The sequence below is a fragment of the Primulina huaijiensis genome, chromosome 8 (genome assembly GCF_012295235.1).
Source record: "Primulina huaijiensis isolate GDHJ02 chromosome 8, ASM1229523v2, whole genome shotgun sequence".
Classification (NCBI taxonomy): Eukaryota; Viridiplantae; Streptophyta; class Magnoliopsida; order Lamiales; family Gesneriaceae; genus Primulina; species Primulina huaijiensis.
The window spans coordinates 14,574,682-14,599,191 of NC_133313.1; the positions used below are offsets into that span (position 1 = coordinate 14,574,682).

The 24,510-nt window shown below is 35.1% G+C and overlaps 2 protein-coding genes across 4 annotated transcripts; both read left to right on the forward strand.

Moving 5' to 3' along the window:
- Positions 1–879: 879 nt before the first annotated feature.
- Positions 880–4,280, forward strand: LOC140983282 (2-alkenal reductase (NADP(+)-dependent)). The gene is made up of 5 exons (XM_073450254.1): positions 880–1,377; positions 2,305–2,482; positions 3,021–3,187; positions 3,290–3,372; positions 3,656–4,280. Exons 1-5 carry the CDS (start codon positions 1,138–1,140, stop codon positions 4,032–4,034), a joined length of 1,047 nt encoding a protein of 348 aa, XP_073306355.1. The 5' UTR covers positions 880–1,137; the 3' UTR covers positions 4,035–4,280.
- Positions 4,281–4,613: 333 nt separating this feature from the next.
- On the forward strand, positions 4,614–10,157 carry LOC140982765 (uncharacterized). Of its 3 annotated transcripts, none has more exons than XM_073449454.1 (7): positions 4,614–4,727; positions 5,295–5,658; positions 5,741–5,891; positions 5,972–6,232; positions 7,485–7,566; positions 7,949–8,145; positions 9,594–10,157. In XM_073449454.1, exons 2-7 carry the CDS (start codon positions 5,453–5,455, stop codon positions 9,891–9,893), a joined length of 1,197 nt encoding a protein of 398 aa, XP_073305555.1. In that variant the 5' UTR covers positions 4,614–4,727; positions 5,295–5,452; the 3' UTR covers positions 9,894–10,157. The 3 variants fall into 3 exon arrangements, with proteins under 3 accessions (XP_073305555.1, XP_073305554.1, XP_073305556.1); XM_073449453.1 differs by having other exon boundaries at positions 4,646–4,927; XM_073449455.1 differs by having other exon boundaries at positions 4,646–4,927; positions 5,307–5,658.
- The last annotated feature ends 14,353 nt before the right edge of the window (positions 10,158–24,510 follow it).

A 24,510-nucleotide genomic window follows, 5' to 3' on the forward strand; every position in this document is an offset into this window, starting at 1 on the left:
ACTAAAATTCTTAACAAATTTTATAATAATAGAACTACAAAATTCATAACAAATTTCATTACATATTCACTNACCAAAATTGCGTCGCGTGAGTCGAGTATAATCTCGACCCAATTTTGTGACGACTTATAACCTTTGACCCAGTTTTGATTGAAATTGTTATAATCTTTAGCACATAAAATTAAATTACCAAATTGAGTGTACTGCACCAAATATTTTATCTCTTTCTCATTTAAAAATGATACAATCTTCTTACAGATTTCAACGTATCTTGATCCTAAAGTTAACTTGCATTCAAAATTTTTTTATTAATTATAAAAATTTAAAATTAATGGGTCGTGACGGGTCGTGAAAGGGTCGTGAAGTCTTCACGTCACGACCCCGGGTGGGTCGTGAAGCCTACAACCTTGGGTCTTGGGTGGTGAAGCACTTGTGCTTCACGATTGGTGCTTCACGACCCAAAGTTGGGTCGTGAAGCACACGACACGGCTTTCAAGACCCAAGGTGAAGAGCTTCACCATGGGTCGTGAATACTGACGAGATCCAATAAATTTCATATCTCAAAATAAATTTATTAACAATACGTGGTTTTCTTATTGGATTTTTGTTAGCCAAAAAATGAGAGGATAGAAGGTTGAGAAGAAAAAGATTTTTTGTGAAGACAAGGAATGAAATGAGATCTAGAGTTGAGTCGAAAAAGATGGGAAAATTGAGTCGAGTAAGTTTTTTTATTTAATTAAATTATAAATTTNTTCTTTTTTTTTAATAAATTCTTTCGTCAGTCCCGTTTTCCTCATTTTCCCCTGTAAATAGTATATCAGGCACAGTTACGTTTTTGTTGCTAATAGACTTGCTGACGCGTAATACGTCTATTTTCTTCAGAAAAGCAAAAAGCCAAAATATCATGGCTTTCAACTACCGGGAGTTGAACACTGTCAGCATCACTACCAGTTCGTCAATAGTTTTCGTAGATTTTATTAAAATAATTTCCAACCCAGTTAGGTTGGTAGCTGTAGCTCAATAAATTTAGTGAAGTTCCCCTCTCACTGCTTCACCATCTGCCGTCTTCAAAATCAAGAAACTTGAGGTATCTAACACAGTTGAGACCCAAAAGGGGTTTGATTGAATAAGGGCGAAATGGGTGAGGCCTTAGGGGAAATTGTTGAAAACAAGCAAATAATATTCAAGGGATACATCGAAGGAACTCCAAAAGAGACAGATATGGAGTTGAAGTTAGGAAGTACGATCAAGTTGGAAGCTCCAAAGGGTTCTTCCTTAATATTGCTCAAGAATCTTTACCTCTCCTGTGATCCATATATGCGTGGCAGGATGCGCAACTTTCATGGCTCTTACATTCCCCCTTTTGTTCCTGGTTCTGTAAGAATACTTTTTTGTTTCCTAGTTATTATCAGTTGCTTTTATTTAACTGTTATAAGTTGTATATGTGGTGATGTTAAGTATTTTATAGTTTGTATATTTTTTACTTGGCCTTTAGCATTTGTGAATCGAATGCTGGCTCTATGGGTTGGAGAATAGCCGCTCGGCAATTGGTCACGAGTTGATGTGGACACCTGATCATGTCCCTCGTTTTAGGGACCGAAGTATATTACCAACGCTAATCTGATAAAAGCTCGTTCTTTGTTGTTACTTCGATCGACTTTAACGAGATTGCCAATGATATGTTATAAGCCCGAGAGAAAGACTGATTGCCAACAGATTAGCCTCTCCCTTCGACCACTTCGCAATTTTGTGTGTAGCTAATGTGGACATATATCAATTTGTTATTGCCATTGTGAGGATCTAGTAACTTCAATTGGTGAAGCAGTGCATTTAAAATACACACGAAATTTGAATACATTTATTTTCCAAGCATTGCATTCTCCACCTTTCTTATTTCAAGGTCAAACTATGAATTAATGATTTTAAGGGAAAATAAATTGTTTGTTGTTTTGAAGTAGTTTAATTGTGATGTTAGTCCATGGACATAAATGGATATGGATGGAGCCATGATTTGATTTTACCTTTTTTTTTTCTGCTAAGTTACGAATTAAATTAAAGGATATAAGATGATCCTTCTGATCAATCTTTTAAAAATAGAATTAGATACTCCATTTGGATTCCAAGCCTCACCACAAAGCAGTTATAAACGTATTGACTTGGCTATTATTGACTTGGCTATATAGATCAGGATTTTTATTTATTGGTAAAATTTGTTGGGATAAAAGATTGTATTTAGAGGACAACATAGCAGGGTAGATTTACTGATTGTTGAATTTTGCTTAACCAATGGTTCTTTTGGAAAAGGTCATTGAAGGATTAGGCGTGTCTAAAGTACTCGACTCTGATGATCCAAACTTCAAGCCAGGCGACATAGTATCGGGTTTAACAGGTTGGGAAGAATACAGCTTAATTTACAAACATGAGCATTTGAGGAAAGTTGAATCAGATAAAATGCCATTGTCATACTATACTGGCCTCCTCGGTATGTATATGTTGTTTCATTTGTTTATGCATTCTGTTGTTGATCGTAACATCGTGTTTTTTGACTCTCTTGTTTCTTGTTCCGCATAAGCATGAATTTATGGTGTAATGTAGTTTTTTTTAAATGTATATGCCCACTTTTCCAGGTTAATATTTTTTGTGTAAAAGATGTAGGAACTGCCCTATATTGCTTATGACATGATTGAGCCTTGTTTTTTTTTTTTGGAAACAAGCATGTTGAATTGTGTTAGAAGCATAAGTTACACGATCCTTCCATAAATACCTGCCATCATTCATGACATGTTGCCATGCCCAGAGGGCTAGAACTCTTATTAAGTTCTCGTAGTTATATGTTAGAATTACACAGTTATGTATTGGTAATATATATCCAGATATCGTAGGAATATGCACCAGTTTGAAAATCACAATGAATTCTCTTAAAAAATATTTCATAATCTTAATAAAATCAAATCTATTTCCATTATATGTATATATATTTTTATTTCTGATCGAAGTGCTTGATTAAGAGCTTCTTGTAGGCATGCCAGGCTTCACTGCTTATGTTGGATTCTACGAAGTTTGTGATCCTAAAAAGGGTGATTATGTTTTTGTATCTGCCGCATCCGGAGCTGTTGGACAGCTTGTTGGCCAACTTGCTAAGTTACATGGATGTCATGTCATCGGAAGTGCTGGGAGTGGACAGAAAGTGAGTATATTTTGTTGAGTTTAGAAGGATCATTACGTATATAATGAAGCATCGATTTGGTAGTTTTATGCAAATTTTACTGATTCTTGATCTTGTTGTAAGGTTGATCTGCTGAAAAGTAAGCTGGGATTTGATGACGCTTTCAACTATAAAGAAGAATCAGATCTTGATGCAGCTCTTAAAAGGTATGTTAAACTGTCAAAAACACACATTCGTTCTTTCTTGGGCAAGCTTAGGATAATTTTTTTAACATTTACATAGTTACTAAAGAAAACTACATCAATGCCCCTTTTTAGACCTGTCCTTTTACATTAAAAAAGCTATGATAGCCCAACCAGACACTTGAAAAACCTTTTAGTTGCTCTCTGTTTTTTTTTTTAAAAAAAGAAAATTTAATTGCGTTTTCAGACAAGAAATTCCATCCAGACACTCTCATATGGCATTATTTCTGTATGATCTTACAAACAGATACTTTCCTCAAGGCATTGACATATACTTTGAAAACGTCGGAGGAGCCATGCTTGAGGCTGTGCTCCTTAACATGAGGATTCACGGAAGAATTGCCGTTTGTGGAATGGTTTCTCAGCATAGCTTGTCTGATACACAAGGGACTCGTAACTTGTTCAATCTCGTCATAAAACGCGTGAGGATGCAAGGATTTCTGCAGAGCGATTATCTCCATTTATATCCAAAGTTTCTTGAAGATATCTCTGGACTTTACAAGGAAGGGAAGATAACTTATTTGGAGGACATGGACCAAGGGTTGGAAACTGGTCCTTCTGCATTTGTTGGACTGTTTTCTGGGGAAAACGTAGGCAAGAAAGTAATCTGTGTAGCGCATGAATAATAGCACGTAGTTGAAGGGAAAACTACCAAAATCTTTGTGTAGGTTAAGTCGTCAAAATTCAGTCTTAGTCTCGGAGGTGGTTTTTTCGCTTTTAATGTTCTCGTTCGGCTGTCCGGTTACACTTGAGCAATTTGTTCGTCATACCAGTTATATTGTGTATATCGGGATGAACAATTTGGTGTAATATGACAGAAAGAAAAAAAATCAACTTGCTGGACGATAATTAAATGTATAAAAGACCAACTCTCGATAACTCTGGCTATTTGCCCCCCTAGTTGAGCAAACAAGAGTAGTACCAAATTTTTAGCGTCTTAGGGATAAGATATTATTTTAATTGTAATTAAATTTAACTTTTTTTTATTACTGATTGTGTTTTTTTAAAATTTTTTATATAACTTTAATTTTTCATCCCCAAAGACAAAACAAAATACAGGGGTATAATGTAATTTACTTTAGTGCAGGGGTAAAAGTGTAATTGTAATAAGGCTTTATAAGTAATATTACTTTAGCATAGGGACTAAATGCAATTTTCCCTCAATAAATCCAGTGGATCTAAATTGTAATTTTGCTCAATAAATCTGTGCCAATTCTTTCAGCACAAAAACAAGTGACATTTACATACCGAACGAACAGAACCACATTTGAAGTTTTCATTGTCACTCGAAAATCGTTAGAATCTCACCCCAGAAAATCGTACGATTCTGTTTATTTATTTATTTCGTTTTTCTGCTGTAACGTTCCATTTGTATATCAAACAATCGAAACTTGAAGGCAGAGGGATAAGCGCTTGGCGGAATTTCCGAAGAAATTCTAGCTGAATGATGTGTTTTATTTGCTATACTATCCTCTTCTTAAATTGAATTCTGTACAGTAATTTATAGAGGCTCGTTCAGGTACAATTCGTGGAGTAGTTCGTTGACTATATACTTTCACAAGTAGTTGGCTCTTATGGAAATTTTTTTGCTTTGTTTGTAGTTATCGGGATTCGGTGTAGTATAGATTGGAATGTTTTTCTAGCCTACTCTGAGTGGTTTGTGTGTTGTTTTGTACGTTTTGTTGCTGTGTTTGTTTGGTGTTGTTTTTGAGTTGGTCTTACTATTTATTTATTTTTGAAAACAAAGTTGTTTCGTTTAAGCTTCTTACGATTGATTGATTTTTTTTTCTGGGAAGATTCTTGGCGTATATGTACGGTTTTGTGATGGAGTATTTTTAATGCTTTAGGCATATTTTTATTGTTTGTTTTTCGTGTGCAAATACCAGTGATGAGACTAGCCTATGGGCGAGAAGGAATGAGTAGGATAACTCTATACAGAAAGAAGAGTGTTTAGCTGGAAATCGGGAGCTGATTTCTGGGTTGTCTGAGATTGAATGGATTGAATTTTGGTGGATTGGTTTAGAGAAAACCGGGAAAGAGCATCATGTTGGAACAAGAATTCTGGAGGGAAAGCAAAAAAATGAGCGAAGTTGGGTCTGGAGATGGATGGGTACTGTCTTGGACACTTGCTGTCATACTCCTCATATTTATTTGCAGTTTGCTTAGATCTGGCATCCGCGGCTTGTTTTTCAGAGGAGGAGGAGGACCAATAAAATCTCAACCACCCAGTCACCTACTTGCACCACTCCGGTATGTATATATCTGTCTCTCCCTTTCTCAGAACAGAAAACGGAGCTTTTGAAGTTGCCTGCAACTTTGTATTTTGTCACAGAGGTCCAGCGATTATCGCGGATTTGGATCTGAAGAATCTCATCGACAATCTGGATGATAATTCCCATTCACTTGCTAATGTCAACTGGGAAAATGTTTGTGACAAAAGAAACAATGATCTTTCCTACAAGGCCAAGTTCTACAAACCCAAGGTTTTTGCATTGCTCTATCGGTTCATTAAGCTTTTGCTGAAATTTAAAGTTCCTTGACCTCCATTTGTATATGCATACAGGATGGGCCTTTGAAATATCTAAGTGTCACTACGTTTGAAAATTGCTCTGTCGAGCTGCTGGTGAAGTTTTACATGGACAACTGTTATAGGATGTTATGGGACAAGACAGTTGTCCGACATGAGTCATTGCAGGTGGACCACGGCAGTGGTACTGAAATTGGCCGCACCATTAAAAAGTTCCCATTCTTGACACCCAGAGAGTATATATTGGCTTGGAGACTCTGGCAAGGAAAGGATGGATCCTTCTACTGCTTTAGTAAGGTTTGAGTGTTTATAAGTTCTCTTCAAAATTTTATCTGTTTTACCCTCATCCTACTTTGTAATATCTTATTGCCACATACCCTTTCTACCTAGATTTGAAAGACAGATGGCTAATAATAAATATCATCTGTTAGTTTGTCCATGATTTTATGCTGTCCCTCGGAGCATTTTCAGATAGGAGCTTTAATTCCGTGTTTGATTTAGAAATGCCACATTCTGATCTTCTCCCTAGTTATGATGCTCTCATTTGTTATTGTCATTTGATTTCACAGCTGCGTGAAATCATTACCCATGCTGACCACTAGGTTGCACATGGATCAGATATCAAATTCACATTCTATTTTTGCCATACGGTCCAACATTGTCAAATAATACATTTTTGTATGAGATGTTCATATCTGTGGATATCTGCTTGCTTTGGATTGTATCCGATCTGAATAAATTTTTAGTTTATGATTTCAAACTTTAAAAGCATTGTAGATAAAAATAAAACCCAACAAGTAAATTGTCATTCTTATCCATTTGGTGCTCATAATTTTTATAACCGTACTTCAACAACTCTTAAAGGTTTAAAATATATCAAGAATAAGTGAAACTATTTCAAACAATTGACTGGCCATTAAAAATTTCTCAAGCATATCTAAAATTCAAACAAGAACTAGCCATATCAAATTCCTCAAAAAATTCTAACACCCAATCTTCAATATTGATTATTGGGTATTTTACTAATACCGGATTGAATCAGATATCATGGGTGTTGGAAGTTGATATTTGTATCTAATCTGGTAGCATCGAAAACATATCTGGAAAAATTACGATAAGCTATTAGTGGATATTCTATCGCTAGGAATTTTTTGGCTTTGATGCTTAGATTCTTGGGTTTTTTCCACCTATTCTACTGGACAAGTGAAAATGATATAAAGTTGGTCATAAACTTCTTTTTTCTTCGAATTGCTCATTTAGAGGAATGAACTGCATTAGTTTATCTCCCTTAAGTTTTGGAAGCATGATAAATCAAACAGAAGAAGTAAGTCAAGCTGAAGCAAAATGGTAAAGACAATGCAACCGGTCGATTGACCGTGCTGTAATGACTGGAACTTTGTGGTGAACCAGATTACCACTGTTGAATATTAATGATGAAGCATAACTCATTTTTCAGCATAATTTAGTTTCCTGTTCTTAATACGGCATTTTTTTCCACATTTGTCTACTTGGTTTTGTCTAATCTGATCATGTGTGTGACCATCATAAGGAATGTGAACATCCTTTGGCACCGAGACAGCGAGGATATGTAAGAGTTTCAGTTTTCCGATCTGGCTGGAGAATCAGGAAAGGTAGGTTACTGGACACCTTCTCCCCTAATAAATTAGCTCGACTGTAGTATTGAACTGTATCTCACATGTCATGCAACCACCACACCAACCTCTCCATCATCACCTTTACTCTTTTAGTAATTATATCCTTCCCTTTTAACTGGGATAGAACCTGTTTAATAGCTGTCTATGACCTGAGCAGGTAAAACCTTTGCTTCTAGAATCTAGATTTGTTGGGAAAAAGGTGCTTTTTAGTTGTGGACTGAATATGTTGATTAAAATCAACTGGTGCACTCATCATGTGGAGATTTTTGTTTATCTACTTTTTATGTCACATGGGAAGAATTCAACAATTAAGTGCTTCACCCCGTAAAACTTTTATCTAATTTTTCTTTTTGTTTAGTTCCTGGTAAAAATGCATGTGAGATCAAAATGGTGCACCAAGAAGATGCTGGTCTGAACGTGGAAATGGCAAAACTGGCCTTTGCAAAGCGCATATGGAGTTATGTGTGTAAGATGGATGATGCACTTCGCAAATATTCTTCTGGGCAGCAACTTCAGCTAAACTCCACGTCTAGTGCCATCATGTTGGTTGAAAAGGTTAGTACTGGTTTTTTTGTATTGCATTCATGGAGTATCATTCTCCCCAAGGATGAGTAATTAAAGAATGGTTTCTTCAGTTCTGCCTGTGTTAAATTCAAGTATGTTTTAGTTATGAATTCCTCTAGAGAAAGTAGCAACAAAATTATTGACAATGAATTGTGCACCATTCACCTTATTATACTCCGGTTTCTAGCCGTGATTTATGAAACATAACTCTTATCAACAAATGTTCTCTACAGAGTATTAGAAGGCATGAATTTAGTGTCTCGTTAATAAGATTTGTTCTCATAATTCAATAGGCATGAGTTGACTAGAAATTTGCATATGGTGTCATGAATCCTGAGATTCTGTCCTAAATTGTTGAACAGGGTATTACGTTGCAGGGAATCTCAAAGACAGTGTTGTTTAATTCATTTATTGCTTAAGTTAAAACATTCTTCTTGCTCAAGCTGACAGTTTAATTGGATTTTTATCCTAGATACATAGTATTTTTAGATCAATGTTGTTTAGTTAGCCAGATTTTCCATATCCCATTCACTCAAGCAATTTTGTTGTGGGTGAGCTCTCACCAGATATGCCATTGCATACTCACATAATATGTGATTTTGCAAAAAGAATAGGCCCACATCTGAAGCACGTTTCACTGGTCCGTTGGGTTTTTAGGTCACTCACAAGATCATGGCTATCGGCAGCATTGAGTAACAATAAAATATGCTATTAAACTAACTAAATAATGAAAGCTCAAGTGCTTTTAAAACTGGTTTGTAATATTAAAATAATTCATTAGCAATAAAAGAAAATATACATTTTCCTGAGCTTCTTTTTCTCATTTCCTTGTAGCATGTCCTGAACCGTATTTTCTCGAAGCTTTCTATTTGAACAAACTAACCGCTCATCTATGTCTATTATTGTGCTTGCGAAATAAGGCTTTTGCCATTCAAGCAGTTTGAAAAATCAAACTCGCCTTCATTGATTAAAAGTATGGTATAACATGTGGTTTAATCCTTTTCTTTTTTTGTTATTCTTTTCAAGATATAGCAAGAACGAAATATTAACTAATGAATGTTGGAATAAGGATGTGTAGTTCCTTTTTCTTACGAGGACAAAGAACAAGTTTTTAACAGTTGGAATGTTATGTTTTGTCTCGATTGTAGTTATCAATTCAAACATTTGAACTTAGTTTCCCTTGAAGGGTGGCATTGTATCTATTATTTTTCTTCAGGCTTCACATGTATCATTAGTAGGATCATAGCACTTCGTAAATTTTTATTTGGTATAGAAGCCATACAAATTTTGCTTATTGTTGGCATAAACTGAATGAGGATCTGTCGTTTGTTTAGCCGCTTTCCTGTTTTCCCCTTGTAGTGATCGTTTCCTGTTTCCCCTTCTAGTGATCGTTGCATATTTATCTATTGCTCTGTTTGTATTTTTTTCCTATAACCTAGGTTCCACCTGAATTTGAAGTCGCAAACAGTACGACCAGCTCGATACATTCAGATAACTCAATGGTGAATGTCATGCAACACATAGGGACTCGCAAATCCAACATGATGAAACTCGTAAAAAGGCCTTCAAATAAACTGATATCAAATGGTTTAATTCTTCTCGGTGGTGCTATCTACCTATCTAGGGGCCATTCAAGCTTAGGTGCTAAGGTTGCTGTTGCTTATATGTTGAGCAAACTCACGAGACGCGATAATTCATCCAAGCAAGCAACAAGGATTCAATGCAATAAAGGTCCTTAAAACCATCTACACCCACAGATGATGCATGAACATGCGATACGATGTAGCTGCTGCAAATGTTTATATCTGAGCTCACGCTCAGTACTTATTGTCTTCAATGGTGGGTATAGGTGGGAAAAGCGTCAGATTCGTTGTTTGTCTGCTGGATTGTGCATTTCGCTATTACTAGGCAAGGGCACCTCAATTCTTGAGGTGTCGTACCCAACTTTGTAGTTCAATATAATAGCATTTATATTTGTCTCTAGACCAATTAACCATGTGTTTATATTTGTGTAAGTCTTATTTAATAATTTAATTTTAAAAGCCATAAGTATTTTGATTATAGTAATTTTTTATTCTCTTTTATATCCGTAGACATACGATTAGTATTTCAATTTGGCATTGTGTTTAACAAATTAAAAAATATGAAAAAACAAAGAATTTATAAAATTGAAAATAGTTAGGAAAAAGATTAAGTTGATATTAAAATAGGAGAATTTTAATAACAAGTCTCAAATTGGACATAAAGTATGTGTTCATCTTAAAATTTAATCATAAATCTACTCCGTAAATAGGTTATTATAAATTCGAAAATAGAGCATCTATATTTAAATCAGGGTAGTGGTTATAAGGGTGACACATTTAATGACATAGTTGACGCTAATGGATTTACGAACGTGACAACTTTAACTTAAATATTAGTTGTAATATGAACCATTAAACAATCGATAAGAGCATTTAAAATCTTAGTGTAATCAAAGAGCTTTGAAATCTCGTTAATGTTGATATGATTTCAATAGATATAACATTTTTTATTTGAGAATTTAGTTGATGTATTTATGAATTTGGTAACGTTGAGTTTTTAAGATATTTAAACATGAGAATCAATTTAATTCACAAGACATCTGAATAGATGATTACAACGAGAGACTAATAAAAAAGTCAAAGTACATGAATAGAAATTGTTTGGAACTCGTATTAAGAAGAAAACGCAGGGCAATAACATGTAAGCAAAAGAAATTAACATGGAGGTGGTTGATGTATTATGAGAAAAATAAAAGGTAAATACATAAAATAACGAAGTGGAGAGCAGTTTTCATATACGTTTATTTGATCAAGCATAATCTGAAACTTATAATATGTCTACACACATGGACTACTGCTAAGAATTTTCGATACTATAAGATAAATGTTTTATTATTCATTTAATGTACATGGTTGTTTTGATGGAGCTCGTTGGTATTTAGGGTCGTCTCAATGTCTGTTGCACAGTCTAGCAGGAACAAGAGCTTTGATTCCATGTTAACCACTCTTCGTAAGATGATGGTACAGATTGAGTTGGAATAAAATCTTCTTATTAGTTCTTCAACTTATTTCTGAAGTAGATAGTTGTATTGAAATTGTCCACAGTCGATATAAGTACAGTAAGGATTGTTTTCCACTGAATTTGGTTGATATATTGAACATGTAATTAGCAAAAGATGGGTATTCAGAAATTATAACATAGCAAGTTTTTTTTTCTTTTGTATCCAAGGGAAAAAACACATAACACGATCAATCTCCTAACTTTTCTTTCATTTATAACTTTCGCGAAAATGACAATCTTGAAATTTTTTTTCAAAAAATTAAAAATTTCCAAAACTGGAACATGTATAAAATAATATATAAATTTTGATCCTCTATGAGGTCAATTTTCAGTTTTAGTCTTGTGTCTTTACTTTATTGGCAATTTTAGTCTTTTGCATCTTGGGTGCTCATTTGACACTGTACACATCAATGTCATATTGACACCACATCAACTCCATATTGTTGTCATGTTAAAAAATTGAAAAAAAAAAAACAAAAATAGTTGACTACAACTGAAATTTGATAAATAGATGACTAAAATAACAAAAAGATAAATATATAAAGCCAAAATTTTTTTTCCCAAAATATAAAATCGAACTTAATATACTGACATAAAAAGTAATAATATGAATCACATAATGTTTATGTTCTAACAAAGGAAATAATTTACGAGCCAAAATTAATTTAATATAATGGAAAATAAAAATTTTAAAACTGTGACTTCAAAATAAATTATCTAAAACTAACAGTATCAACATTGTCAAAATCTCCATCCTCTCATCCACAATATGTGTTTTTTTGTTCCATAACATTTTTTAGATTTCTAAATCTACTGGAAATGTTGCTTTAATCATTACAATGCAATTGTTAATGTAAACATTTAGAGCAAAGGAAAAAAAATCCATGGCTCTGCAAGGATAAAAATAAGGAATTAACCCAATAAATTTGTCCTATGAGCTTGTTCTACTTTAAATATTTATTAATTATTGATTTAATCCAATAAATTTCTCACAAATGCCTAAAGCTCCTTTCAAATTCCATATTGTTCATTTATGCTATGTTGCCCTATTATTGCTTGTAAATATCAAAAATTACATAAACATATTTTGATTTCTAAACATATAATTACTTTCAATTTACACATTGGCCTAAATTTTTAAAATTTATTAAAAAAATTGTTGAGAGGGAAACTTTATTTAATATTAACTTTCTATATATGATTCCAAATATCTTACCTTACCCATTGACCAAAATTTTGGAACATAATTTGAGTTTGACTTTCAATTATTGACCATAATTTTGAAATATAATTTATTTGTTACGCATGTCACACAAGAGATAAATCACAATAAAAATTGAAATAAAATACATAAACGACAAAATATTTAATATAAATTTTAAAAAATCTTATATTTTGTTCTTAGATAGATAAATGTATATGCAGAAACAAGTTTAATTGTTTTTTTTGGGAACAAAATGAAGAAAGATGGGATGATTGAAAAGGAAAAGAAGAACGAAATAAAGATGAAGAGGAGATTAGATTGTAGGAGTTGAATAAAAAAATGTGAAGTCGAATTGTATGAAAATCGGACTTCTGACTTTTGAGAGTGGGTTAGATGACATGAAAAAGAGAATTATTTAAGAATTTTGAGGGATATTAATTTTCTTAATTCATCAAATTTTGTAAGTTATATTTTTTCTTTCATTCGATAAATCATTAAATTTTATTCTCACTCCAATAAAATAATTTCACTATAACTTTTATTCATTTTTTTAGCTGTGACAATTGTATCTTTTAACATATAATAAGATATCCGCTATGTCATTAATGTCTTTGTTATAAGATCATCAATGTTCTATATCATGTCATTACATCCGAGGAAAAAACTAGAAAAGTAGGAAAAAATAACTAATTTATTAGATCAAGACGAAATTTTTAAAAATTACAAACCAAAACTAAAATCAACCAATTACCAGACGAGTTTTATATATTGTCTTGCCTATGAACACATGCTTGTCAATTAAAGTTTCCATTATCAAAATTTACACTACAAGAAATCACCAAACTAAATAACTTCATCAGCAATTCGACCGAATTCAGTAGCAGGATTAGTGGCTGAGGTCAATTCATGTCATACAAGGCCAAATTCCAACTTTGTATTTTATTAAAATGACATGTAAAATAGACTAAATTTGGAGAAAAAAGTGAGACAAAAAGAGTGAGACGAGGACTAAGAAGCTGCATTTCTTTCTCGCGCTTATCAAACGAAGCAGCATGGTGGCGAACTATCATCCCATCGTGTTGGCTTGTACGATCGTTTTGCAGCGAAGATTGTTAATCCGGAAATACTGGATAGAGTTTGAAAAAGTATATGAACATTGGACCAGAAACAGAAATTAGATCTATATATACATGACAGATGATTAAGCATTGTTCGAAACAAAAGAATTTTGTGCCAATTTTTGTCTGTTTCACAACCACACAAAAAAACTTGTATAGCTGAAAATGCACAAACTCCAGCGGAAAAAAAAGGACTGGTGGCTACATCAGATCAGCATCATCTTCATAGTCTAGTCAACCTCACTTGATTGCCTTCTCTTTGCCTCTCTTGATCCCCTACCTGTCTATGGTTTTCCCCTGTCAAATGTAATGAGCTCATGATTAATATATCGTTTTAAAAATGTAGTTTGCAAGTGTCATGGATCCTCAACGGATTAATACGAAGTCACTAAATATATCAAAGCTGAGGATAAGTTAGCTATGAGAAAAAGGATTACTTACGGTCCATTAGCTGCTATACCACCATCCCGTGCAACTTCTTCGGCCTGATACACAAAGGAAATACCGAAAATCATATTGTGAACAGATAATGCTTTCCGAGAAAATGAATAGTACCAAGTCCAACAATTTTAATTACAAAACTATAAGTCCATGCAATACATAAATGAAGCAGTCGAGAACAGAAAAGATAAGATTCAATAACCACATCCAAAATCGATTTAACACATCCAGATTAGGAAATAAAATAAGGAATCAAAAAGACTGGTGGTAGCCAATCTCAAATTTGATGATGGCTTGCTTCAAGGCCTGGTGAACACTAAATCCGTGTAAATCATCGATTAAAGTATCCACGTGTGACAGATATTAACATCATGAAGTTTTGAAGTCTGAATATCTAGTAAAACCTATCCATACACAAGAAGAAAAACCATAAACTGAAAATTTCAAGCCTACTGTTTTCATTTCAAGTATCCTCAAAGCCTGCATATGCAAGAAAAATGAAACGCAAGTTTCCAATAACAATCAAGCCCACACTTACGCTTGATCTAGCCACAAGAAATAATATTTGGCATACAATAGGAAAAAGAGACGAGAGAAGTAAAAGGCATACAACCGGTGAAGTGACTGAAGATAACGAAAAGAGCCTATCTTCAGGCTGAAACTTCCGAGATCGTTTCAAGCTGCCGTTGTCTATGAAAAATAACCAATCACTAAATATCAGTATATGTGATTTTTTTTTTTTGAGGATACAATATATGTGATTTAATATTAAGTGAAGTTATTCTTACTTTTTACCACCGTACGATGCTACATGGTCTCTTTTTTGCATTTTTCCTAGTCCAAATAGTTCTTTAGTAATCAAGTCAATGTTTCAGAAATTCCAGACAAGAAGGCGGCAAGAGCAGGCGGAAGAAAGTAAAAAACAGCAAGACAACAGAGGTGAAACATAACAAGGAAGCTAACAACCCAAAACGAAGCAGCTGTGAAAGGCATACACGTAGAGGAAGAACAAAAGAAGAAGAAACACAAGAATCAGGGGCAAAATAAAAAATAAGGGCGACAAAGTAAAATCAATAGAAGCTTACCAATGGGGAGAGAGGAGAGAGGCAGGCAGCAAAGATAAGAGCGAGAAGTTGAAAGAAGAAGAAGACCGCCGCCGACGAACCGAACAAACCTTTTTTCCTGGACCTTGCTCGCTGCAGTGAAAGGAAGACAAAAACCAAGGCAAGGCAAAGGGGAGAGGAACAATGCCGAAGCGAACAACGCGAACAAACAAAAAACAGAACAAGGAAGCGAACCAACCAAAGACGAAGCAACTCAAAAAAACAGACAAACAAAACAAGAGAAGAGGAAGAACAAACCCAAGAGTTCAAGATAAGCTCGCGGGGAGAAGGGGAAGAAAGCGAACGCAGTAGAATCTTACCAGTCTGTACAAGGGGGAAAGCAACGCAGCAGAGGTGACGCCGAGAAGCTGGAAGAAGAAGGACGCAGACAACACACCAAGCAAGCATTTTTCTGCTGGGAGCTGTTCGCTGCAATCGGGGGAAAACGAGAACCAAGGCAAGCAAAGCGAAGGAATACGATGGATACGAGGAGTCGAAGAAGCAGGGGTGTAACCGGAAGCTACGGGTGTGGTGGAGAGAAGAGCATCTCCCACGTGAAATTGACCCTGGACTGTGGTGTAGCGGAAGCGACACGTGGTTAGGGGTGTTACTTGCTACCGGGCCTAAACTGGCCAATTCCCACTTATTCCCTCTTTTAGTATAGATAGATATGTCAAAGTAGATGATACTTGTCAAATATAACTAAATTTAATATAGTTTATCCTATATTTAATAGTAATAATGTTAAATTTTTTTAAAAAGATTAATAAAATGAAACAACAATAATAAATAATAATATCATCAAAATTAGGGATGGAAAAAATTTCGAGTAAATCGAAATGACCGACAGTACAGAATAAATTCGAAAATTAGGTTTAATTAATTAAAAATTCTGATTTCTCTTTTTTCAAAAATAATCATACAAGTCAGTTTATTCGGTTTGATTTGGATAATTTTTATAGAATATCTATTAAACCGAATAAATTGATTTTCTAATTCAACTTCGATATTTTTTAACTTTTTATTAAATCGATTTTTTTTACTAAACGAAAGTTGTCATTTTTGTTTTCAAAAAATAGTAAACAAACAACTGAATTGTTTCCTCTCATTGGGTCTGAACTCTCGAAAGTCTACGAAGATGAATAATTTCTTGGCGGCTCATGAAACAAATTAGAGATGGGAATTTGGTTCCAGCTCTGCTTAGCTGGAAATCATCGATGGAAGGGGTCCTCAAAGCAAGACTAAAGACTAAACTTTCATGTTTCCAACAATAAATGATGTCTCAAATGTAGTTGAAATGAAAGGTGATGGTTCACTTGGTCATCTTCTCCTTATATGGATAGAGCTATTGGTGATCTTTCACGCTGACTAGGGGGTTTCGAGCGATGGCTACAGGCGAAGATTCTTTTTATATCCATATGGTCTATTTTTCTGTCCAAGGGGCAGTTGAGTTTATCTCGCAAGTTTGTGGTGTCAAACTATCGCCTTCACTTACAACTCCATAATGATTTCTTTTGTCAAGAATGTTTGAGTACCGTTTTTCTGCAATGTTTATTACTCGTTTTTTTTTAAAGTATACTAGAATTTTTTTTCTCCTTTACCTTTCGGCCGAAAATACACATACATAATTCTGCCATTAAAATAATCATCCAATCTATCATTTAAAAATCCAAAGAACATAGTGCAAAACGTAAAATCGTAAACCGCCAAACCAAACCTGAAACTAACATTTTCAAAAAGAGCATAAACATCTTAAATCTTCTCAAAAACCACTAATAAGCATAAAAGCCATAAAAATCATGAAATCTGTAAAATCATACTAATGCGGAAACTAACAAAGGTCCTCGGGTTATGTGTACCATCAGTCCAGCTAGTTCAACTATCAAGTCCTCCAATATCATCAAAATCATGCTCACCTGCATCGATCACATCTAGTGAATCTAATGACTCAGCAAACCTTAACCATGATAGCAAGTAATAGATATACATTCACATGCAACAGTAAAATACTTTTAATAAAATAGCTTTTCATGAATATGCATACCTTAAACCTCATTCCTTTCATCATAAAAATATACATATACATTTCCAGTAAGTGAATTCCGTTCATTAATTGTGACCATCCTTTCATCATTCGGTCGATCGATCGATCAATATCAGCTGTAACAAAGGTACCAGGCGGCAAGGCAACATCAACCACTTTTCTTTTATGTGCCTTGGCTTATAATTGACTGGGACATCAGCGACACTCTCACCCATCATATGCTTTCGATGGAAATTTGGTCGTTGGGTTCCTATGGGGCTGTCCCATGAACGGGTTCCACTGTGCTTCGTTCCTTACGAATCCCCATTTCCTTACCATCACAATTAAATCACTTCTTTCAAAAAATTTTCCCCATTTCCATAACTTCATAAAAATACATGCAATAATATTAATTTCTTTTAAACCAAACATACAACATATCTTTTAGCATTTATCGTTTTCTATCATAAAATTTAATAATATTTCAAAATAAACATTTTGACATTCGATGTCTAATATTTTTTAGGTGTAAAATGACCGTTTTGACCCTTAAACCCTAAATTTCCCAATTTCCCTATGCAACCCAAATCAAACCATTTAGAACCCTTAGAGACGTGTTGCAGGAAAATTCTGCACTAAATCATACCAAACCCTAGCTCGACCAAACGACATGTCCCTCGACTCCAGCCCTTAACCAACGTGACCAGCCCCTAACCAGCCATCCTAGGACCATGACCGAGCCACTAAAAAGCTGCTGGACCGACCTTAGAGAGTCTAGCACCCACAGCCCCCAAACCCGAGCTCTACATGGCTTTCGCAACTCCCCCTCTCACGCTTTAGCCCTAACCTTCGCACCAGCCTTCCCTCAACCTATCTAGGACCATGACTCGACCCCCTAAGGACCTCTGGACGTGAGTCAACATCAGCTAGAAGCCGCATCCTTCAAGGACCAAAAACGAAACCCTAGTTTCCTCTACAACCCAATTTTCGTTCAACCTTTTTACCTTTCTTGTCCAGCCCTTAACCAAGCCTCTATGGACTTTTAAACATGCTGAAAAATGTCCTATCTAATAGCCCTACCTTGCAGCCCCTTTGTGCATCAATACTATGAATTTAAAAGCATGAAAACCCAAGTTTTGATCATGTATTGCCATAAAAAAGAATATATAAGAAAGTGTATCATATTTTTCATGCAACATGCATTAACATACATAATATGGTATGAATAATGAGTGAAGAAAGATTAAGGCGTGCATTTGCGTGTTTCACGTACGAAAACAATCCTTGACGCGATGGACGTTGGCAGAGAGACGGGGAGGAAGCTTGTTGCTTTTTTATTCTTCAAATTCACGTGGGAACATTCAAAAACATGTAGTGTGTGCGTGTGCTGATGGAGGAGAAAACTAGGAGTCTTTGGAGCTTGTAGGCATGAGTATGCAAGAGTTTAGGTTTTGAAAACATCAAGTTTGATATAAAAGACTTGGGTAGGATTTTAGGCAGTGTAGGTAAAATATTTTGTTTAGGAAAGTTTTCGGAAATATTTATCGAGTTCCCAAAAAGTCATTATTTTCTTCAAAAATAGATTACCGGTTTAAAATACGACTTGACGTGTAAAAACATATAAAAAAGTCTTATTTTCTAAATTCTCATTTAAAATATACCATATATTAAATAATTAAAAATAATCATTTAATAAAAATATTTTCCCTTTATGGTCTCTGGTATCTGTTCCTCGATCGCGTTTCGAATAACCTTACAACACAATTGTAAGGTTAAGAAAATTCGAACTACGTAACCTGACTGCATGCAATCTAGGGTTTTTACTAAAATATGTGTTCAATTATTTTAATGTATTTAATACATATTTATTGCATGATATGTGGTTTAGTTCATGTTTTATTTAGAATTTCATGCATTAGGGCTTTAAGTTGTATTCCGCGTTCGAACGAGAAACAGAGACCGGAGATATTTAGGAAAAATATTTATATTAAATAATTATTTTTAATTATTTAATATATGGTGTAATTAAGTGTTATTTTTGAAAATGGGCCTTTATGGGGTATTTTTACTCGTTGGGTCATATTTTTAATCGGTACGTAAATTTCAGCGAGTTGGAGGACTTTTTGAGGGTTCAGACAATATTTTCAAAAACGAAGCTAAACGAAATATTTTTCGGGAGTGTTATTGGGCTTGAAGGGTTTGTTTTATTGCATAATGGGCCTAAAATCTTTTTAAACTTAATTATTTTAATTAGGGCTAATTATACACTAACTATATTATTTAAACCTACACTCAAAACACTAACCCTACTCCCGATAGGTTCGGCTAGGGGTGAGCAAGATTTCGGTTAAATCGAATTAACCGATCGAACCGAGCCAATTCGGAAATTCGGTTCGGTTATTTCAGAAATTCGGTTTTTCAATTAAAAAAATTCGGTTATATCGGTTAATTCGGTTCGGTTACGATTTTCAACATTTTGAAATTGGTTAACCGAATTAACCGATATAATAAATACTATTATTTAATAAAAAAATTTTAATCAATTTTTATATATATTTTATTTTAAATTTTAAAATCAACCCTTACTCTAATTCTAATCATCAATTTATATATATATATTATTTTAAATTTTAAAATCAACCCTTACTCTAATTCTAATCAACCCTTAATTTTAAAATCAACCCTATCAATTTTTATACATATTTTAATTTTTAATTTTTATGTTTTTAATCTATATATAATTAAAGTTAAATCATAAAAATGTTAATTCGGTTCGATTTTCATCGGTTATGAAAATTAATTTGTTTGGTTCGATTTTCATCGGTTATGAAAATTAATTCGTTCGGTTCGGTTATGGCTAAATATTTTGATTCGATTCGGTTATGGCTAATTCGGTTCGGTCGGTAACCGAATCGATCGAATGCTCAGCCCTAGGTTTGGTCGCCCCCTCCCTCACATCAGCAGCAAATTTTCATCCAAACTTCAGCAGCCACTTGATTTTCTCTCAAGGTTTTCAAGAAAGTTCCTTCCTCGTCTCTCCGGTGCTCGTCCTACGCGAAGATATCGAAGGTTTCAAGCGTTAATTCGCAAAGGCACGCCTTAAATCCTTCTTTTTCTCATCATTACGCTAATATATGCTGATACGTGTGTGTTTACATGAGGAGCATTTAAATTCTTTTTGTTGTATCGTTTATGCATCGTTTGTCATGACATATGAATGTTCTTGCTTGTAACTCACAGTTTTCATAGCTATTGTGTAAGGGGCTGCCACGGCTGAGGGTCTAAGGGCGGTACACGTTGGGAGTGATGGTGTCAAGAGGCTGGAGTCGCGTGGTAGTCATGGTTTGTGAAGGCCGATCGCATGTTCCCGAGGGCTTGGTTGTGGCTAGGTCGGAAGAATTGAGTGCGCTGGCGGTGCAAGGGCTGTTCAAAGCCTTGGACCAGACCTTGGTGGGTCTGAGCTGTGGCCTAGGATGGTTCGAACCCTCCTGGTCTTGGTCTTAGAGCCGGTCGAGAGAGTTATGTTGAGGGGTGTCTCATTTGGGCTTGTTTTGGTTGGCTCTCGAGTGGTTGCGCTTAACAGTGTGCATGGGGCTGAGGGCTAGGGCTAGGTCGGTCTTGGAGAGTCTAGAGGTGGGCTAGGAAGAGTTGGTCCGGTGCTGGTCCTCATTGATTTGGGCAAGGGTCGAGATTTAGGAGCATAAACGCAACGGATCATACAAATTGCTTAAAAGAAGTTTATAAGTTTATTCCATATGATGGAAGATGTGAAAAATTATCTTAACAACTAATTACGTTAGAAGAGTGGAACTGCCTGTTTTAATTAAGGATTTCACAAAACTGGTAGCTGCAAAAAAGGATCAGCGGAAAATTTCGTACAATAATTGTACCCACGACACATCGGCACAGTCTGATCGTCGATCGGAGTTATAATGAGTTACAATGATTTATTTAGTAAATTTAGAATCTACTTATTAAATAATAATATTATTAGTGATGATTATTAAGTACAAAATTCTTATGAAATATCTTAGAAGAGTCTAGAATATATTAATTAATGAATTGAGTGATTAAATAAAATTATTTAATTTAAGACATAAATATATAGATATTTCAAAAGTAAAAAAAATATATTCATAAGTGATTTTAAATAATGGAATAATAATGTCTTAGTCCAAAAAGGATTATTGATTTAATCAGGAATCAAAACTAATAAATATTTCACTAAGAGTTACATGAAATAAGATAATTTTTGCACAAAAATTTTGTCCACCAAAATTTTTTTCCTTCTCTCCTCCTTGCAAAATTTCGACTAACACACTAAAATTTAAAGAAAAATTTCGACCACTTCCACCGCCAAATCGCCGTCGGAATTTCATCAATCTCGACGTAAATTTCGTTTAGATATCTAGTGCGATCAATACGATGAATCAAATTTTTTATCGTGAACATTATTTGACGTTCGAAGAAGGTGGAAGATCCGATCGTAGGGGTTTATAAAAAAGACCAACTCCAAAAATCTGGGACTAATTTGGTGTCTAGCGTCAAATACGTGAAGGTAAACGGATCTAAACACCATATGAATGTTTTAAATCATGTGACATCCAAGGAACATTTTGAACGTCAAAACAATTTTTTTTCAAACTTCTGTTACGCCTTGGGTGCGAGAAAACGATATTCCAACAATGGTATTAGAGCTAGCTGTTTCTCAATCGTATGATTTTAATTGTTTAAATTGTGTTGAATAATTTATTTCTAACCGCGTTTGAAATTCCAGAAAATTGAAGTCCTAAAAAAAAAAAACAAAAACAATATTTTATATCTGCTGCCCACGGACATCCTTTATAGTTCTTGTCAATGGCGTCTGCCCAGAGAAATTTTAAATAAAAAAATTTGGGGGTGGGCAGAGCTGTGCTCAGCACTGCCTGCGAAGAGTGCTGCCTTAAACAGCCATGCCTGCGAAGAGTGCTGCTCGAACTATTCGTGTAAGGTCAAGGAAATTCGAGTTACGTAACTTGACTGCATGCAATCTAGGGTTTTTATTTAAAATATGTGTTTAATTATATTCATGTATTTAATGCATGTTTATTGCATGATATGTGGGTTAGTGCATGTTTATTTAACGTTTCGTGCATTAAGGTTTTAAGTTGTATTTCGCGCTCGAATGAGGAACGGAGACCGGGGATATTTAGGAAAAATATTTTTATTAAATAATTATTTTCAATTATTTAATATATGATGTAACTAAGTGTGATTTTTGAAAATAGGCCTTGGTTGGATATTTTACTCGCCGGGTCATATTTTTAACTTGTACGCAAATTTTGGCGAGTTTGGGGACTTTTTGAGGGTTCGAGAAATATTTTCAAAAACGTACCTAAACCAAATATTTTCGACAGTGTTATTGGGCCTAATGAGATTATTATTTTGCTTAATTGGTCCAAAAATCTTTTTATCACTTTAATTTCAAATTAGAGGCCCATTAGCACACAATTTATACCCTAAACAATACAAAATAAAATACTTATAAACCTAGTGCCCACATTCTGCTGCCCCTCCCACTTTCTCCAGCAGCCTTCTTCGAGTTACACCAGCAACCACTTCAAGTTTTCTCTCAAGTTTTCAAGAAAACTCCTTCCCCGTCTCTCTGGTGCTCGTCTTTCACATAGATATCCAAGGTTTCGAGCGTTTAAACGCAAAGACACGCCATAAATCCTTATTTTTCTCATCATTCAAGCTAATATACACTGATAAATGTGTGTTTGCATTAAAAACGTTCAAAATTTTTGTTGTATAGTTTATGCATCGTTTATGATGAAATATGCATGTTCTTGCTTGCAACTCACTGTTTTTCATGGCTTTTATGTAAGGGGATGCCAAGGCTGCGTGTTTAAAGACTGAAAACTTTGGAAGTCATGGTGTCAAGGGGCTAGAGTCGCTAGGTAGTCAAGTGTTGGTGAAGGCCGAGCGCTAGTTCCCTTGGTGATTGATACGGGTATGGCTAAATCGAAGGATTTGAGCAAGCCGGTGGTGCAAAGGCTGTTCCAAGCCTTGGATCAACTGGTGGGTCTGAGTCGTGGCCTAGGATGGCTCGAACACCACTGGTCTTTGTCATAGAGCCGGACGAGAGAACTATGTGCGAGGGTGTCTCGGTTAGGGGTCGGTGCAAAGGTTTACGAGTGTTTGCATTTGGAAGCGTGCATGGGGATGATGTCTAGGGCTAGGTCAGTCCAAGAGAGTCCAGAGGTGGGCTAGGAAGAGTTGGTTTATGGCTGGTCCAAGCTGTTTTAGCCTAGGGACGAGAATTTGTAGAATGGATGCAACTAGGGTTCGAGCAACTTGTTTCCAAAAATTTCCAGCAAGGTGCAGCCAAGTTTAGGGGATTATAAATGGTTGGGATTTTGTTGTTTAGGGGCTAGTAGGGTGTGAATGAGTCATGGTTTAAATTTGGAAAAGTTTGGTTAAGGTTCGGGTCGATTCGGGTTAAAACAGAGACACCGGTCCAAGTTTTAAAACGAATCATATAAGTTATCAAACGTGCTTGAGTATACGTCTAGGAAATGATTAATAGTATTTTTCGACGTGTTTTCAGGAGTTTGGTAGGCTTCGGGTCGAAATTTTGAGGTCTAGGAGTAAAATGGTCAATTAGGGTTTCTATGGGAAAAAAATGTCATTTTGCACCTGGGTCGAGTTAGCAATCCTGGCGGCGCCCTGATCACAAAACCACACATTTTTAATGCAAGTGCTATCGTGAACATGACCTTTTATGGAAATATGAAAATTACGTTGCATACTTGATTTCACGAAAAAGTTACGTATATGCATGATTTTTATAAGTGATGAATATGATGATATGTTTTGAAGGAAGGGAGTTCGCTGATACTAAATACGATGATACGATAATACGATGATATGTAAGACCAAGGCTCAGTGGATGGGTAATACTGTCGGTGATGTCCCCGCCGCCGGGTACCATAGTTATAAGTAGATGGATCCATCAGCTAATACGATGATACGAAAGTCACAGCTAATGAACGAAATTCAAATAAAGAAAATGAATACGTATATGGTTATATGTTGATGCATGTTTTGACACGTTTATGTTTATGTCACGTTTTTGTTCACGTTTTTAAGATCATGAAGTTTATTTTAAGTACAGTACTTTTCACTACTGCATGTCATGTATATGTATTTTGTAAAGCCCATGGGCTGTTCCCGATCCAACTAGCGGGAGTCGGTTATCTCATGGCAGCATTACTCAATGACTTCTCCAGCCCTGGCACTGGAGTTTGTACCTCCCCAGACTCGAACCTAAGCTCTCCTGGACATATAGATACTTAGCACAAGTCTGGTACCAATTGGCGCCTTTTATTGTAATGCCCATGG